At 50.6% G+C, this 16,757-nt stretch overlaps 1 protein-coding gene across 1 annotated transcript in view; it reads left to right on the top strand.

Moving 5' to 3' along the window:
* The first annotated feature begins 545 nt into the window (after positions 1-545).
* The window catches only part of LOC149523941 (uncharacterized), a 36,533-nt gene continuing 20,321 nt past the window's right edge, over positions 546-16,757 (top strand). Inside the window, exons 1-2 of the mRNA XM_089780677.1 lie at positions 546-1,341; positions 1,595-1,834. Coding sequence (XP_089636803.1) covers positions 868-1,341; positions 1,595-1,834 — 714 coding nt within the window. The 5' untranslated portion in view covers positions 546-867. The remainder of the gene's footprint in view (positions 1,342-1,594; positions 1,835-16,757) is intronic.

The raw sequence follows: 16,757 nt of genomic DNA, 5'->3' as shown, positions 1-16,757 counted from the left end.
AATGTGATTTGTCTTTTTCATATGTGTTCATTTTTTTAATTGTATCCTTTGGTATATATGGTTGTGACTATTTTCTTCCACTATTTGACCTGAGGAAGTGGGTCTGGCCCATGAAAGCTCATCATCTAATAAGCCATGTTGTTAGTCTTTAAAGTGCTACATAGTCCTGTATTTTGTTTTGACATTCTTAAAGATGAGTGTCCCCATGGATGCTCCACAACCCTTCCTTTCCTCCCCTCTAGTTTGGAATTTTGGACTCCTCACTGGCATCATTCTGGGGTAGAGAAGGAATTGAGGGAGAGTTCATGCATACGCGATGCCTGCCACCTAGAAGTGCATGGCTGCAGACATGTGCATGCACAGCCCCAGGGACATTGCTCTAAAATCTATGATCGATAACTTAGCAACAGCACACTGACCTAATGTGGAGCACCCATGGGGACACTCATCTCAAAGAACATCAGTTACTATCTGGGGGTACGTCTACACTACAGCGCTAGTTGGAACTAACTTAGTTCGAATTAGTTAATTAGAACTAAGCTAGTTCGAACTAGCGCATCTAGAACTAAAAACTAGTTCGAACTAGCGTTTTGCTAGTTTGAACTAGCGCGTCCACACTGATTGGACGCAGGGGGGCATTTAAGGGCAGCTGAAACCGGTTCTGGCAGGGCATCAGGTCAGCAGTTGCTTTGTGTGGCTGCTGTCTGAGGCTATCTGAGGCTCGTGCTTAAAGGGACCCCCCCTGGACAGCTGGTTCTCAGCTTTTCCTGCTTGCTTGCCAACCTCGCCGAGGGACAGCAAAGCGTCGGTCTCTGTGCCCGTCTGTGTCGGTGCTTCCCTTCGGGGGGGACCGCCGCAGGTGGCAACATGGAACCACGGCTCGCCCTGCACCTTCTGGTGCACGTTCTGGACTTGCTGCTGCAAGCCTGCCAGCAATGGCTCGAGGCTGCCTGGCACCACCTGGGGAACGTCAGCCCCCTGCCTCTCCGCCTGGCCGCCCTGGGGGCCGTGGAGGAGCCGCGGCGGCGCCCCGGCACCAGCGTGCCCCACCGCATCTGGCGTCTGGACACCAGCAGCGACTGGTGGGACCGCATCGTCCTGGAGCACTGGGACGACCGACAGTGGACCCAGAACTTTAGGATGAGGAGGGACACCTTCCTGGAGCTCTGCGAGTGGCTCGCCCCTGCCCTGCAAAGAAGGGACACTCGCATGAGGCCCGCCATCCCCCTCCAGAAGCGGGTGGCCATCGCCCTCTGGAAGCTCTCCACGCCGGACAGCTACCGATCCGTCGGGAACCAGTTCGGCGTGGGGAGATCCACTGTCGGAGCAGTGCTCATGCAGGTACGGCGCTCGTTGGCCACCGAGCCGGGGGGGAGGGGGACTGTGAGGAGGGGATGGGCCGCCCCAGGGACAAAGGGGGGGCGGGAGGAGGCGAAGGCGCCCCGCACCGGAGGGGTCGGGCTGTCCCGGCCGTACTACACGCCGCCAGGGGGGTTGCTTCCGGGAGTGGGGCGCGGGGCACTGCCAGGACACGCACGCTCCCAGCCACCCGGGCGCCCCACTGATTGACGCTTTGCTGTGTCTCTCTCCGCAGGTGGTCAAGGCCATCAACCGGGTGCTGCTCCGCAGGGTGGTCCGCCTCGCCGACCCGGACGCCGTCATCCAGGGATTCGGCGCCCTCGGCTTCCCCAACTGCGGGGGGGCCATCGACGGGATGCACATCCCCATCCGTGCCCCGGAACACCAGGTGTCCCGTTACGTGAACCGCAAGGGGTACTTCTCCGTCATCCTGCAGGCCGTGTGTGACCACCGGGGACAGTTCACGGACATAAATGTGGGCTGGTCCGGCAAAGCACACGACGCACGGGTGTACCGCAACTCCTCCGTGTGCCAGCGGCTGCAGGACGGGACCTTCTTCCCCGACCGCCACATCAGGGTCGGGGACGTGGACATGCCCGTCTGCCTGGTGGGGGATGCCGCCTACCCACTGCAGCCGTGGCTCATGAAGCCCTACACGGGGCACCTCAATCCCTCCCGCCAGGCCTTCAATAACAGGCTGAGCAGGGTCCGCATCGTGGTGGAGGGGGCCTTCGGGCGACTGAAAGCCCGCTTTCGATGCCTCCTCACCCGTCTGGACCTGGCCGAGCACAACATCCCTCCCGTGGTGGCGGCATGTTGTGTGCTCCACAATTTGTGTGAGCGGAAGGGGGAGGCTTTCCTGCCAGCCTGGATGGCTGAGGCTGACCGCATGGCTGGACACTACGGTCAGCCCCGCACCGCCGCTGTCCGGGAAGCCCAGCGGGGGGCCATCCGGATCCGGGAAGCCCTGCGGGAGAGCTTCCAGGTGGAGGAGTAGGAGGAGGACTGACCTCTCCCTGCATGCCCCACCGGGGCCTTCTTCCACCCTACCCCCCCCTTCCCCTTTCCCCTCCCTACCTACTGTCAAATAAAGACACCTGTTTTTCAAACAAAAACGTCTGTTTATTTCACAGAACTGGGGTGGGGGAGGGAGGAATGAAGGTGGGAGAAGGGAGGGGGAAACCTGGGACGAGGGAGCTGCAAGGGGAGGGGAGGGAAGGGAGGAAGGGAAAGGAAAGCTCAGGGGTGGGAGTCTGGCTGCCTCTCCCGTCTCGCCACACTGCGGGTCCGGGGGCGTCGGTGGGGAATGGTTGTGGAGGGGGGGGCAGAGAGGACAGGGGGTGTGGAGGAAGCAGGAGCGGAAGCAGGAGCGGAAGCAGGAGGAGCAGGGGGAGCAGGGGGAGCAAGAGGGGGAGCAAGAGGGGGAGCAGGGGGAGCAAGAGGGGGAGCAAGAGGGGGAGCAGGGGGAGGAGGAAATGGAAAGCGGTCCAGCAGGCTCTGGAGTTGGCCTCGCAGGGCACGGCCCTGCTCCTCCAGGGCCTCCAGACTCCTCTGGCACAGCCTGAGGTCCTCCTGGACCCAGTGGTCCTGGAGACGGAGCTGTCGGTCCAGGAACCGGAGATGCCGCCTCTGGTAGTCCTCCTGGTTCCTGGCTGTCCTGCTTGCCCAGGCGCAGGCGGCTGCTGCAGGCGGTGTGGTGCGCCCTGCAGGCCCCGGTGCTGCAGCTGTGGTGCAAGAAGACCAGCGGTCAATTACCCCAGGGGCCCAGGTGTGTGAAACCTAGCTCCCCTCTGCAAGGCCAGGGCCCCTGCAGGATCCCCAGCTGCTGCTCCATGGTGGGCAAGGCCCAGGCGCACGGTCCCGGGGCTCCCTCTCGCCCCAGCCCCCCCGTACACATAAGGGGAACACGAGGGTACTCACAGGTGGACGCCTCCCCGGCCTCTGATGATGCAGGCGAGCGGCTCTGTGGGGTGCCTCGGGGGTCCTGGGTCCTGGGAAGGCTGGCGGCAGGCTCCTGGCTCTCAGAGCCCTCCTCCTCCTCCTCCGTCTCCAGGAGCGGTCCCTCTGCCCCGGGGTCAATCATGTCCCGGGGGGCAGGGACGGCATGAGGCCCCAGGATGCGGTCCAGGGCACGGAAGTGGGGGCAGGCCTCCGGGTCAGCCCCTGGCAGGCAGGCCCGGGAGTAGGACTGCCGCAAGTCCTTAATTTTGCAGCTCACCTGCTCCCGGCTGCGCTGGTGGCCCCTGGCGGCCAGACTGGCAGCCATGCGTCCGTAGACGGCCGCGTTCCGGTGGCTAGTGCGGAGATCGTGGACATTGGAGGCTTCCCCCCAAACCTCGATGAGGTCCACGATCTCCGCACTTGACCAGGCGGGCGCCCGCCTTTTGCGCCCCCGGGCAGGCTCCCGGGAGCCGCCAGGCTGGTCGTGGGGAGCAGTGGAGGGCTAGGAACCCTCGGATGGCTGGCTCATGATGTGGCAGGTGCAGGCTGTGCAGGCACGGGTGCTTGCAGCCTTGCAACTGGCACAAAGTGAGTAGCCAGCCCGTGGCCCTTTAAGGGCTCCGGGGCCGGGAGGGGGGCAATAGAGTTTCCCTGGTGTTGGCCAGAGTGGCCACCAGGGAAACCTGGGAAGCCTTAGCCTCCCACTAGTTCGAACTAAAGGGCTACACAGCCCTTAGTTCGAACTAGCTAGTTCGAACTAGGCGTTAGTCCTCGTAAAATGAGGTTTACCTAGTTCGAACTAAGCGCTCCGTTAGTTCGAATTAAGTTCGAACTAACGGAGCGCTAGTGTAGCGCCTAGGAAAGTTAGTTCGAACTAACGTCCGTTAGTTCGAACTAACTTTCTAGTGTAGACATACCCAAGGTGAGTAACTTCCTCTTTTGCCAGTTGGTTTGCTTAAAAAACAAACAAAATACCCAAAACTGCAACAGAAATAAAAAATCACTTTGGTTCTCACTCATAAAACCACTTATGTATGTACTTAACCTCTAAGTACATGTTTAGGTCCCATAGAAGCCAATTGGACTTGACTATAGGCTTACTGGTAAGCATGTGTTTTAATACTTTCCTTAATGTGGGCTTTTGAAATCACACAACAGATGAAGGCCACCATAAAAAAGCTAACCAGCCCACCTCCTAACAATTAGGAGCAGCAGAGAAGATCATAAGGGAATAATCCAAAATGCTCGAGAGTAGCTGGAAGACTTGGAGGATCAAATGGTGCTTAGAAATGGTCAATGGTGCTTAGAAATGTTACATTAGGTTTCTTTTTGGAATAACTGTTTGATGGGGGGCAATTTACTTTGCAGTATTCTTTATCTTATCCTCAAAGTATATCTGCAGTCAGACAGATTAACATCATTTTTCTTCATAAGACAGGTTTGTTGAAACTTCATAATAAAGAAAAGCTAATGTGCATACTAATGAAGATCTTCATCTGGTGTAAAGCAACCTAGATGAAATAAATGATCAGATAGATCCGTGGTCCCCAACCCGGTGCCCGTGGGTGCCATGGCGCCCGCCGGGCTCTTTACATGCGCCCGCTGAGCAATCTGGGCTGGCAGGTGCCAGCCCCGGGCGCATGGCCGGTCCCGGCCCCGGGGGCGCCGCGCGTGCCCTTGCCGGCTCTGGTGCCGGCCTTGGCCCCGTCCCTGGGGGCACCGCGCGTGCCCTTGCCAGCTCTGGTGCCGGCCTTGGCCCCGCCCCCGGGGGTGCCATGCGTGCCCTGGCCCCGGCCCCGGCCCCGGCCCCGGCCCCGCGGCGCTTACAGGGGGAGCGCCGGCCCCGGGCGCGCGGCGCTTACGGGGGGGCGGGCCCGGCCCCGGCCCAGTGGCTATGGGGGGCCGCCCCCGGGCAGGCAAGTGTCCCCGCCCCCTGGCACCCGGTGGGCGAACAGCCACGCCCCCTGGTGCCCACCAACCTGAAAAGGTTGGGGACCACTGAGATAGATACTCAATTGGTGTAAATCAGCTTACCTTTATTTAAGCAATAAATAAAGGTAAGCTGATTTACACCAATTGAGTATCTAGCTGATCATTTGTTTCGCATCACTTCATATAATTATTTAAAGTGTTTTTTCTTTCTTTCTAAGGCTATGCACCTATTAACCATAAATGACTTAAGCTGAAATTGTCTATTACACAAAACTATGGTGTATTATAAATATGCACATGATCTAAAGTAAATGGCTTAGTGGCATTCAAATATTTGTAATATGGTCTCTAAATGCTTTTTATCTAGCAATAAACTTTCATATACGTGTCATTTTAATGACCTGCATGCAGTGAACATGATGGCATGGGTATTTAAAGATGAATAAATGGCTCAAGTAGATTATTTTCTGGAAGGCAGATAAATGAGCAGTGATTGATGAACCTTCATTTTTCATGCTAAAATGGAAAAGAAAAGTCATGTGATTTTTTATGCAATACCTGTATTTATTTATTCATATGGAACAGATTATGATCCAAAAGACTAGAGAATTTTAGATCAAGATTTCACAGGTTTTTACATATTAGTAAATCATGAGGCATAAGCCCAGCTTTTCTTAATGTTCCTTGTCTAATGTCTTAATTTATTTTAATAACATTAAGAACACTAACAATAATGATGTGTATTCACTGTGACAGACCACAGCCTGCAAACTGCAAAACTCTTAGGCTACGTCTATATTGGCAAGATTTTGCGCAAAAGCAACTGCTTTGGCACAAAATCTTGCCACCTGTCTACACTGGCCGCAAGTACTTGCACAAGAACACTGACGTTCTAATGTATAAAATCAGTGCTTCTTGCGCAAACACTCTGATGCTCCTGCTGAGGGATAAGCCCTCTTGCGCAACTGTTCTTGCGAAAGAGGCCAGTGTAGACAGGCAACATTAATTTCTTGCGCAAGAAAGCCTGATGTTTCAAATGGCTATCGGAGCTTTCTTATGCAAGGGAGTGTCTATACTGGCATGGATGCTTTTGCGCAAAAGCACATCTTTTGCGCAAAGACATATGCCAGTGTAGATGCTCTCTTACTCAAATACTCTAACGCAAAAACTCGTGCGTTAAAGAGTATTTGCCCAAAATCTTGCCAATATAGATGTAGCCTTATAGAAGGCAGCTATATTGGGAGGTGGGTTAATGCTGTTTTGTTTCCAAATTAGCCTCACCTGAACACAGGCCAGCAGCCAGGGTAGAAAATAGAGGCCTAATTAGGAGGCAGCCTGAAGCTGGGTTTAATTAAGCACCTGCTGCCAATTAAGGCCTCCAGGATTCCTATAAGGATTCCTCCCAGGCAGCAGGGCAGGAGTTTTTGGAAGGCACACAGAAGAGAGCCCTGCCTGGCAGACTGGCCTGTGATGAGAATGACTCAGTAAGCAGGGACCCTTGCCTCCAGGGAAATCCCAGGGCAACAAAGGGGGCTCTGTGCATCTCTGAATTGCTCAAGTAACTGCCAAGAAGTGCAGAACTCCCAGGGACTTATCAAGGGACTTTGTCACATCACACTGACCATATTTTGATTTAAACTTATGACAGACTGCGGGCTAAGCCAGAGCTCTGTCACTACAGACTAGCTGAAAAGGCCAATTACAGCCATCTGAGCAAGCCCAGGCCTGAAAGGTTAATGGAAGCAGCTGTGGGCCTCATTAGCCAGAGGGCTAGATAAGGCAGCCAGAGGGGAAGTGGAGGGGGAGGAGGGAGAAACTACAGAGTGGCTATGTGTATGGTAACTGTATTTTCTGAACCAAAAATAGGGACACCTTTGCTCTGTCCCCTGAAACCACTAACCATGCTCTGGCTCCTTAAACCCCACTCATCTGCCACTAAGTCCCATCCCTGGGGTAGTACTTCTGGGGTCAAGATGAACACATGATGGGAAGTAAATGTAAGCGGGGGAATGATCCCGCTATTGTGGGGAACTTTCCTGGCTTCTATACACCCCGGTGAAATGAGCCAGTGAAAGGATCTGAGTCCCCGCTCCCACTTCCTTTACCCCATGGCTCCCTGATCCTGAGGGCTCCCCCTTCACTCTCCTGAGTAGCAGAGCCCTTGAAACCCCAACAAGGCTGGGCCCAGGTTTCCTGGGGCTTAATCCCCGACCTTGTAGTCACTAGGGGCAGGAGTTAGGGTGTCCCTACTCCGAGGTGCTCTCTTTACACTGCAGGCCTTCTTGGCCCAGTGATCACTTCATAAGGTTCAAAGCAAATACAATTTATTAAACATCAACTGATTAAAGAGAATAGAATAAGAAACAATGAGAATGGTTAAATGAGAACACAGCCCTGCTCTGTAGCACAGGGACATCAACATAGCAGTCTGCAGAGTATAAGGACAGTTCACAGTCTCTTCCTTAGAAGCCCTGGATGTGCTGCAAGGGGCTGCAGGCTGGACACGCTTGCACTGGCAGTGACCACACAGCCTCAATCTCTAAGTGGCCAGACCCCTCTCCCAGTCCAGAGTCTTTCCCCACACTTTGCAGGTCCCAGTAGCTCACCGCATCCAGCTGCAGGCTGTGCTGCTTGGCCAGTTCCAGCTCCTTGTGTTGCTTCTCTGTTCCTTTTGGCTTCCTGAGCACTGCCAGTCTGCTGCTCAACACAGGGTCTGCACTGCTTGGCCTGTCTGTGTCTGGTTCTGTCGCTGCAGGACTTCTTCTTGTACTCCTCTTTCAGCTCTCTGTCTTTGCAGGACCTCTTCTGCACACAGCTGGCTCTGCTCTTTCAGCTCCCTGTTTGCTCAGAGAGCCAGAACAATCCCCACTTACAACCTGTCAGTCAGGCTGAGCTGGAGTGTTGACTGCTTTCCATTGTCTCTGGGGTCTCTCAGTCTCATGAACCCTTCCCCTGCTGAAGCTGGTAAACCAAAAAACTCCCACAGAGTTTTAGTAAGGGGTAACAGTCCCCTTACATAAAGGGTGTCATGTGACCCCTCTAAGAACTCCTCCTACCATCCTCTACCTATAGGGATAGGTTTGGGCCCTTTAGAAGCTTCCCCCATTCAACTATACTTATGAGCTGTGTCTAGACTGGCAAGTTTTTCCGCAAAATCATCTGCTTTTGATGAAAAACTTGCCAGCTGTCTACACTGGCCGCTTGAATTTCTGCAAAAGCACTGATGATCTCATGTAAGATTGTCAGGGCTTTTGTGGAAATACTATGCTGCTCCCATTTGCGCAAAAGTCTTTTTCCGAAAAACTTTTGCGCAAAAGGGCCAATGTAGACGACAGAGATTTGTTTTCCGCAAAAAAGCCCCGATCGTGAAAATGGCGATGGATGCTTTTCCGCAAAAAGTGCTTTTGCAGAAAAGCGTCCTGGCAATCTAGACATGCTTTTCCGAAAATGCTTTTAACGGAAAACTTTTCCATTAAAAGCATTTCTGGAAAATCATGCCAGTGTAGATGTAGCCATGGTGACCATATTTTCAGACCCCAAATAGGTACACCTTAGTCACGCCCCTTAACACCACTAGACATGCCCCTGATCCCTTAGGCTTCACCCACTTGCCACAGGAAGCCCCTCCCCTTGGAGGTAGTACTTCTGGAGTCAAGAGGTTCATGTGACCAGAAGTAAGTGGTGTCATGTGACCCCTCTAAAAACTCCTCCCACCGTCCTCTACCAATAGGGATAGGTTTCAGAACTATAGAAACCACCCTCCCCCCATGCAACTATACTAGGGTCTCAGGACACTGTAGCACTAGGGGTCCAATCTCAATTCAAGATGAGATCCAGGATCCAAGCGCTATTATTTTGTAATGTAGATGCAGCCCTATTTGACTAAGGCCCTGGGAGTCATCCAGAACTATCCCACAACTTTAAGGGACAACTTCCATAGTCCTCTTAATGGATGATGCTCACCAGTTCCAATTAAAAAGTAATCATAGAGGGCTGGAGCAGTCTCCCACCTGCTGCAGGCAGGTAGCTGCTTCACCCCCACCCCAACAGAGGGCCTGCTGCAGACAGAGGTTTTTCATGTCTGGAGCAGCCCTGTCTATGGGGAACCTGCGGTCCCAGCTGGCAGGGACTGCACCAGTGTCCAGTGCAGCCTCTCTCTCTGGGGAGTCCAGCTTGCTGTAGACAGGGGCTGGTCCAGAGTGGGCTGGAAGCCAGAGGCAGCCCCATTGTGACCTCATATTAACTGGTTAACTGATGAATGAGAATTTACATCCCTAAGGAGATGGACTGCAACTGCATTTTTTGAAGTTATTGCAAAATTATCAAGTGTTGTTTCTACAAGCCAGAATGAACTAACCATGACAACTACGGGGTCGAGAAGACAGTCACTAACTCTCACTACCATTGCTTACATAGCCTAGCCCCATTGACCTCATGGGCAATTTTATATGTAAAGCTACTGAGAAATGTATATGTCAATACCATGATGGTAATGTGTAAATTATGTAAATAATACTTAATAATAATTGCAAAATGAGACCACTTCCCAAATTGCTTACAAAGGCCTGATCCAATTTCAATTTTAAGCTAGGATTGAGCCCAATGCAATCTGTTGATATGCCCAAAATAGATCCAAATAACATTTAGTCACCCCTCAAACATATAAGGGACCATTCAGTAAAAGCCCCACTGCCTAGTAGAGATGACCTTTGAAGAAAATTGGGGAGACTTTGAATTTACTTCTGAGAGCAATGCTTTCTCACTGAGTTTGGAGTCTTCAGCGCAGCACAACGTGCAGCCCAAAGACAGAAGAACAAATCCCTCAAAACTGGAAGTCAAAACATCTCACCTTTTCAGAGAGCTCACAAAGGGTTAACTCAAAGATATGAGTCATGATAACTCCAGAGAGAGAGAGAGAGAGACCATACACCCTGCCTCTCTGTGGATGCACTAATGGTGTGTCTAGACTACATGGCTCCATTGACAGAGCCATGTAAATTAGTTTATTCGGCATAGTCAAAGAAGCGGGGATTTAAATAAACATGGCCGCCGTGCTGTGCTGACAGTCAGCTGACCGTCGGCACAGCGTCGGCACAGCGTGGCTAGATGCAGCGCAGTCAACAAGGGAAGCCTTTGTCAAACACTCCAGTGTGCCTTGTGAAATGTCTAGACTGCTTCGCTGTGCTGGATCAGCTGATCGTTGGCACAGCATGGCGGCCATGTTTATTTTAATGAAGCGGGGATTATTTAAATCCCCGCTTCTTTGACTATGCTGAATAAACTAATTTACATGGCTCTGTTGATGGAGCCATGTAGTCTAGACACACCCCGAGTGTTCTCACGTGGCATCTTACCATGCTGTTTAAATCGACTGTTTGGATGAGGAAAAACACTGTCTAGACACGGTTCTTTTGAAAGAAAACCCTTCTTTCAAAATTACACTTACTCCTTATAAAATGAGGTTTAAGGGTAATTTCAAAAGAAGGGTTTTCTTTCAAAATAACCATGTCTAGACAGCATTTCTTTTTTCAAAATAAGGTATTTCGAAACAGCACCCGGACGTGATTATGCAAATGAAGCTAATCTATAATATGACTGAGAATATAATTAATTGATATTAAACATGCATTTTAATGCTGAGCAGCCACCAGCAGCTAAGCTCCCCCTCTGCCTCTGTTCCCCTCTTCTTGCCTGCCAGTGGTCCCATTGACCAACTCCTCCCTTGTCTTCCCAATGTTTCTGGAGCTCCATGTAACAGCTGATTCATGGCATCCAGGAAGATGGAGGGGAGGGAACAGGAGGAGCTGGGACAGGAGACACTTGGAGAGAAGGCAGGTTGAGGCAGAAAGAGACGAGGGCTTGGGAGAAGAGGGGGAATGTGGTGGGACATGAGCAGAGCAGGCGTGGTGTTTGGAGGAAGTGGGTGGAATGGAGCCAGGATGGGGTAGAAGAAGGGTAGGAAGAAGCATGAAGAGGAAGGGTTGGAGTGGGGGTAAGGCTGTGGCAGAGGGAGGCTTCAGCACTCCACTGTAGAGGGAAAATTGGTGCCTGTGTACAGTAATATTCTTTTACTTGAGAGGACAAGGACCTTGATCCTGCCAAGGCTTATGCATATTCTTGACTTTATATCTTGTCAGTGTTCCCATTGGGCCTGATTCTCATTTACACCTGGACCCCTTTCATATTGCTCTTGAAGTATAAAGATCATAAAGTGAATGCCTTTATACTGCCCTTGCAATGTGAATGGGAATCAAACTGCTAGATTCCAATATGGTTACCCATACTTTTCTAAAGTAAAGCATGGATTTTGCAGGATTGGAGTTAATACAAGCCCTGGCAGCCATTGCTGTATGCAAATCTAATAGCAGCTTGAGGGTAAAACAGCTGGGAAGCAGAAGTGGGAGGTGTCTAACAGAGGAGTGAGCAGGCAAGAGAAAAAACTCCTAACAATAGACTGCTAGGGAGCCATCCAGGGGCAACACCCCAGCAAGGGGCAAACAGATCAACAGACTAAAGAGCCTGCAGAGGCCTGAGGGAATTTAGGTAGGACCTTAAGATATTGTCAGAGTCAGTGAACTCTGACTCTCCTTGGTTAAGTTGAGGGCCCTGAGCTGGAATTCAGTGGAGTGGGTGGTCCAAGATTTCCTTACCAACTTCTCCAGGGGTCCATCTACTCACTCAGGGAAGGACCTCACACTTGGGAATTTATATTAGCAAAAACTGGTTGTGGTGTTATATTGCTGAATTGTGCTTACTAAATATGTGTAAAAAAATACACATTATCTGTAATGTCTGTTATGGCTACATTGTAGTATTATGACTGCATATGCAAAATAGGACACTATAAATTAGTCTCAAAACCTACAGCAGCAGAAAATAATGGATCACATTGTTAAAAGAACAAGTTTTTGTGTGAGTAATGTCTAGGTTGCAGGTAATAAAGAACAATTTAATTTTATGAAGAGAGGCTAAAGCAACTGGGACTTTTCAGTTTAGAAAAGAGACTGAGGGGGATATGATAGAGGTATCATGAGTGGTGTGGAGAGGGCGAATAAAGAAGTTATTTATTAGTTCCCATAATAGAAGAACTAGAGGACACCAAATGAAATTAATGTGTAGCAGGTTTAAAACTAATAAAAGAAAGTTCTTCTTCACACAGCGTGTAGACAACCTATGGAACTCCTTGCCAGAGGAGGCTGTGAAGGATTGGACTATAAGGATATGTCTACACTACAGCACTAATTCGAACTAACTTAGTTCGAATTAGTTAATTTGAACTAAGCTAATTCAAATTAGCGCATCTAGACTTAAAAACTAGTTTGAATTAGTATTTTGCTAATTCAAACTAGCATGTCCACACTGAGCAGACCCTGAACCGAGGTTAAGAATGGCCGGAAGCAGTGCCGGCAGGGCATCAGATTAGGATTTAGAGCGTGGAGCTGCTGTCTCAAACTAGCCGAGGGCTGTGCTTAAAGGGACCCAACCCTCACCCCGGACAGACAGTTCTCAGGGGTTCCCCACTTGCAAAGCAGTCCTGGCTTGGAGTACCTTGAGTGCCCACACTCTGCACATCACAGCACTTGGCCATCAGCCCGGCTGCACTTGCCCCAGGCTGCCATCCGGGGGGGGGGGGGTCAATCAAGGGGCTTCAGGAGAGCTTCCACCCCGAGGAGCCCACAGAGCCAGCTCAGTCCTCCCCATCGGGGGCTCGTACCCCATTCCTCCCTCACCTCCTTCTACTTGCCCCTCCCTAGCCCCCCTTCCTGATGTACAAAATAAAGGACACGTGTGTTCAAAAATAGAAACTCTCTTTATTGAACAAAACTCGGGGAGACTGGGAAAAGGAGGTGGGAAAAGGAAGAGAGAGTGGGAGAGAGGAGGGCAACTAAAATGATCAGGGGTTTGGAACAGGTCCCATATGAAGAGAGGCTAAAGAGACTGGGACTTTTCAGCTTAGAAAAGAGGAGACTGAGGGGGGATACGATAGAGGTCTATAAAAGCATGAGTAGTGTGGAGAGGGTGCATAAAGAACAGTTCTTCATTAGTTCCCATAATAGAAGGACTAAAGGACACGAAATGAAATGAATGGGTAGCAGGCTTCAAACTAACAAAGTTCTTCTTCACAAAGCAAATAGTCAACCTGTGGAACTCCTTGCTTCAGGAGGCTATGAAGGCTAGAACTAGAAAAGAGTTTAAAGAGAAGTGAGATAAAGTCATGGAGGTTGGGTCTATGGAGTGCTATTAGCCAGGGGGTAGAAATGGTGTCCCTGGCCTCTGTTTGTGGAAGGCTGGAGATGGATGGCACGAGACAAATGGCTTGGTCATTGTTTTTGGTCCATCCCCTCCAGGGTACCTAGTATTGGCCGCTGTCGGCAGATAGGCTAATGGGCTAGATGGACCTTTGGTCTGACCCAGTACGGCCATTCTAAGCTCAGGGCTCAGTGTCCGGGGTCTCAGTGGACCACCTTGATTTTCATGCAAACCTGCTCCTGGGTGGCCAGGCTGGCAGCTATCCTGCCCTAGATGGCCACTTTTCTGTGCCTAGTGCGGAGGTCATGGATGAGGTCCACGATGTCTGCACTAGACCAAGCGGGCGCCCACCTCTTGCGGACCTGGGCAGGCTCCCAGGAGCCGCCAGCCTGGTCCCGGAAAGAGTCAGAGGAGAGGGCTGGGTGGGAGTGGGTGGCTGGCTCGAGCCGTGCCAGGTGCAGGGTCTGCTGGCTGGGTGCTGGCAGGCTTGCACCTGCCACGGGCACCGTAGCCAGACCGTGCCCCTTTAAGGGCTGTGGGGCCGGGAGGGGGGGCAGAAGAGTTTCCCTGGTGGTGCCCAGAGTGGCCACCAGGGAAAGCTGGGAACGGCTAGCCTCCCACTAGTTCGAATTAAGGGCTACACAGCCCTTAATTCAAACTACTTAATTCGAACTAGGAGTTAGTCCTCGTGGAATGCGGTTTACCTAGTTCGAATTAAGCGCTCCGCTAGTTCGAATTAAGTTCGAACTAGCAGTTTGCATGTGTAGCACCTATCAAAGTTAATTCGAACTAACATCTGTTAGTTCGAATTAACTTTGTAGTGTAGACATACACTAACAGAGTTTAAAGAGAAGCTAGATAATTTCATGGAGGTTAGGTCCATAAAAGGCTATTAGCCAGGGGATAGAAATGGTGTCCCTGGCCTCTGTTTGTCAGAGGCTAGAGATGGATGGCATGAGAGTAATCACTTGATCATTGTCTTCGGTCCACCCCCTCTGGGGCACCTGGTGCTGGCCACTGTCTGCAGACAGGCTACTGGGCTAGATGGACCTTTGGTCTGACCCAGTACGGACGTTCTTATGTTCATGTCTCTCAGCATGACCTTTTCACCATACAGAAGAACTACAGCTCTCCCACTATTCATTTTGCCTTTTACACAAGGGCAGGTGAAGTGGGATAGAATTTGGATCTCCATACTTTGGATTTAAACCACACCAGGGTTTAAAGGGGACATTTTCTTTACTATGGCAGTATTTGTTCTGTCCTTTAAGCAAGATTTGTTTTATTCTTTTAGGCTGCGTCTAGACTGGCAAGTTTTTCCGCTAAAGCAACTGCTTTTGCAGAAAAACTTGCCAGTTGTCTCCACTGGCCGCTTTGAATTTGTGCAAGAACACTGATGATCTAAGGTAAGATTGTCAGTGTTCTTCCGCAAATACAATGACTCTCCCATTCGGGAAAAAGCCCTCTTGTGCAAAAGCAGCTGAGAACCGTTTTGCGCAAAAAAGCCCCGATGGCGAAAATGGCGATCGGGGCTTTCTTGCACAAACCGCGTCTAGATTGGCACGGACGCTTTTCCGCAAAAAGTGCATTTGCGCAAAAGCGTCCATGCCAATCTAGACTCTCTTTTCTGCAAATGCTTTTAACAGAAAAACTTTTCCGTTAAAAGCATTTGCGGAAAATCATGCCAGTCAAGATGTAGCCTTAGTGTATATGGCAAGGGGGTAAATAGCATGGGGAGATTTGTCTCTCTTGTGGGATCCAAGGTTTTGCCAGTGTGTCTGGAATAAAAATGCATGAAACAAAATGGGAGAAAATATAGTGGGGCAGAATTTTAAAAAAATCCAACACAGGAATGTTTATGAAGGCAGAAAAAGACAACTGCATACCACTGGCTATAGGCCTTCTGTGAACTGATTCCTTGTTTGCACTAGTATAGGGGTGTGCAATAATTTTTAATGGGAAGGGCCGTTCCAAGATTTTGGTAAGTGGTCAAGGGCTACACTTCTGTGGAGGGAGCGCTAGGTCTGGGATGATGAGTGGGTTGTTGAAGGGAACTTGGGATAGAGGACTGGGGTGCAAGAGGAAGTGTGGGGTCTGAGAGGGAGTTTGGGTGGAAGAGGGGTTATCATATGGGGCAGGGGCTTTGAGTGAAGGGTCCAGGAGGAGTCATGGGTGCAGGAGAGGATTCTGACCTGGGGAAGAGGTATAGGAGGGGGTGCAGGGTCTGTGAGAGAGTCGTGACCTGGGAAAGATGGGGGGAGAGGATTCAGTGGGTGTGCGTGGTGGACTTGGGACAGACAGTTGGGGGCAGAGAGGTCCTGGGGTGCCAGAGGCAGTTTCTGCTGGAAGGCACTTACCTGGGTGGCTTCAAGCAAGTAGCTCTGCAGACTCCCTGCCTGTGTGCTGTGCAACTGCTCCATGTGGCTCTGCTCCAGCACAGGGAAGGAGTGAAGAGGCTTCATTCACTGCCCCTGCCTGCAATAAAATTTCTCAGCTCCTATTGGCCATAAACTGCCCAAAGGGAGCTGGGGGATTTTGCTAGGGAGTGGAAACAGTGCATGGAGCTTTCTCCTCCCTGCCCAGACTGCTTAGCAATTAGCAGCCTACTGTTTAAAGTTGTTTAAAGCAACTGCACTGCTGTGTAGTAAGGGTGCCAGCAAGATGACTGTGAGATGGATCTGGCAACTTGGAGGGCTAGCTCCAGCCTGCTAGCCACTTCTTGCCCACCCTTGCACTATAACATGTCTTTTAAAAAATCCCCACTTGATTTAAAAATTTCCAATTATGTAAAATCCAGAACTACCCTTGATAAATTGTTTTAATTGTTAATTACTCACATTGTTAAAAACAGGTGCCTTTTTTCTGGTCTGAATCTGTCCAGCTTAAAATTCCATACACTTGATCTTTTTATACCTTTGCTATATTGAAGAGCTCCCTCCCCCACGTTTTTCCCCTCTGTAGGTACTTATAAACAATTATTAAATCATCCCATAACTTTCTCTTTGTTAAAATAAACAGATTGAGATGTTTGAGTCTATTGCTGTTATGGAATGTTGTCTAATTCTTTCACCATTCTTGTCAGACTTTTTTGAGCCTTCTTAAATTTATCAACATCTGTCTAGAAGTGTGCACACCAGAACTGACAACATTATTTCAATAGTGGTCACATCAGTGACAAATGTAGAGGTACAGTAACCTACCAGCTCCTACCCAGTGTTCTCATTTATACCTCCAATGATCACATCCATTTTGGCCACAATGTCACACTGGGAGCT

Source organism: Pelodiscus sinensis, chromosome 9 (genome assembly GCF_052426305.1).
Source record: "Pelodiscus sinensis isolate ZL-2025 chromosome 9, ASM5242630v1, whole genome shotgun sequence".
In the NCBI taxonomy this organism is placed as follows: Eukaryota; Metazoa; Chordata; order Testudines; family Trionychidae; genus Pelodiscus; species Pelodiscus sinensis.
This window is presented reverse-complemented; position numbering and strand designations above follow the sequence as displayed.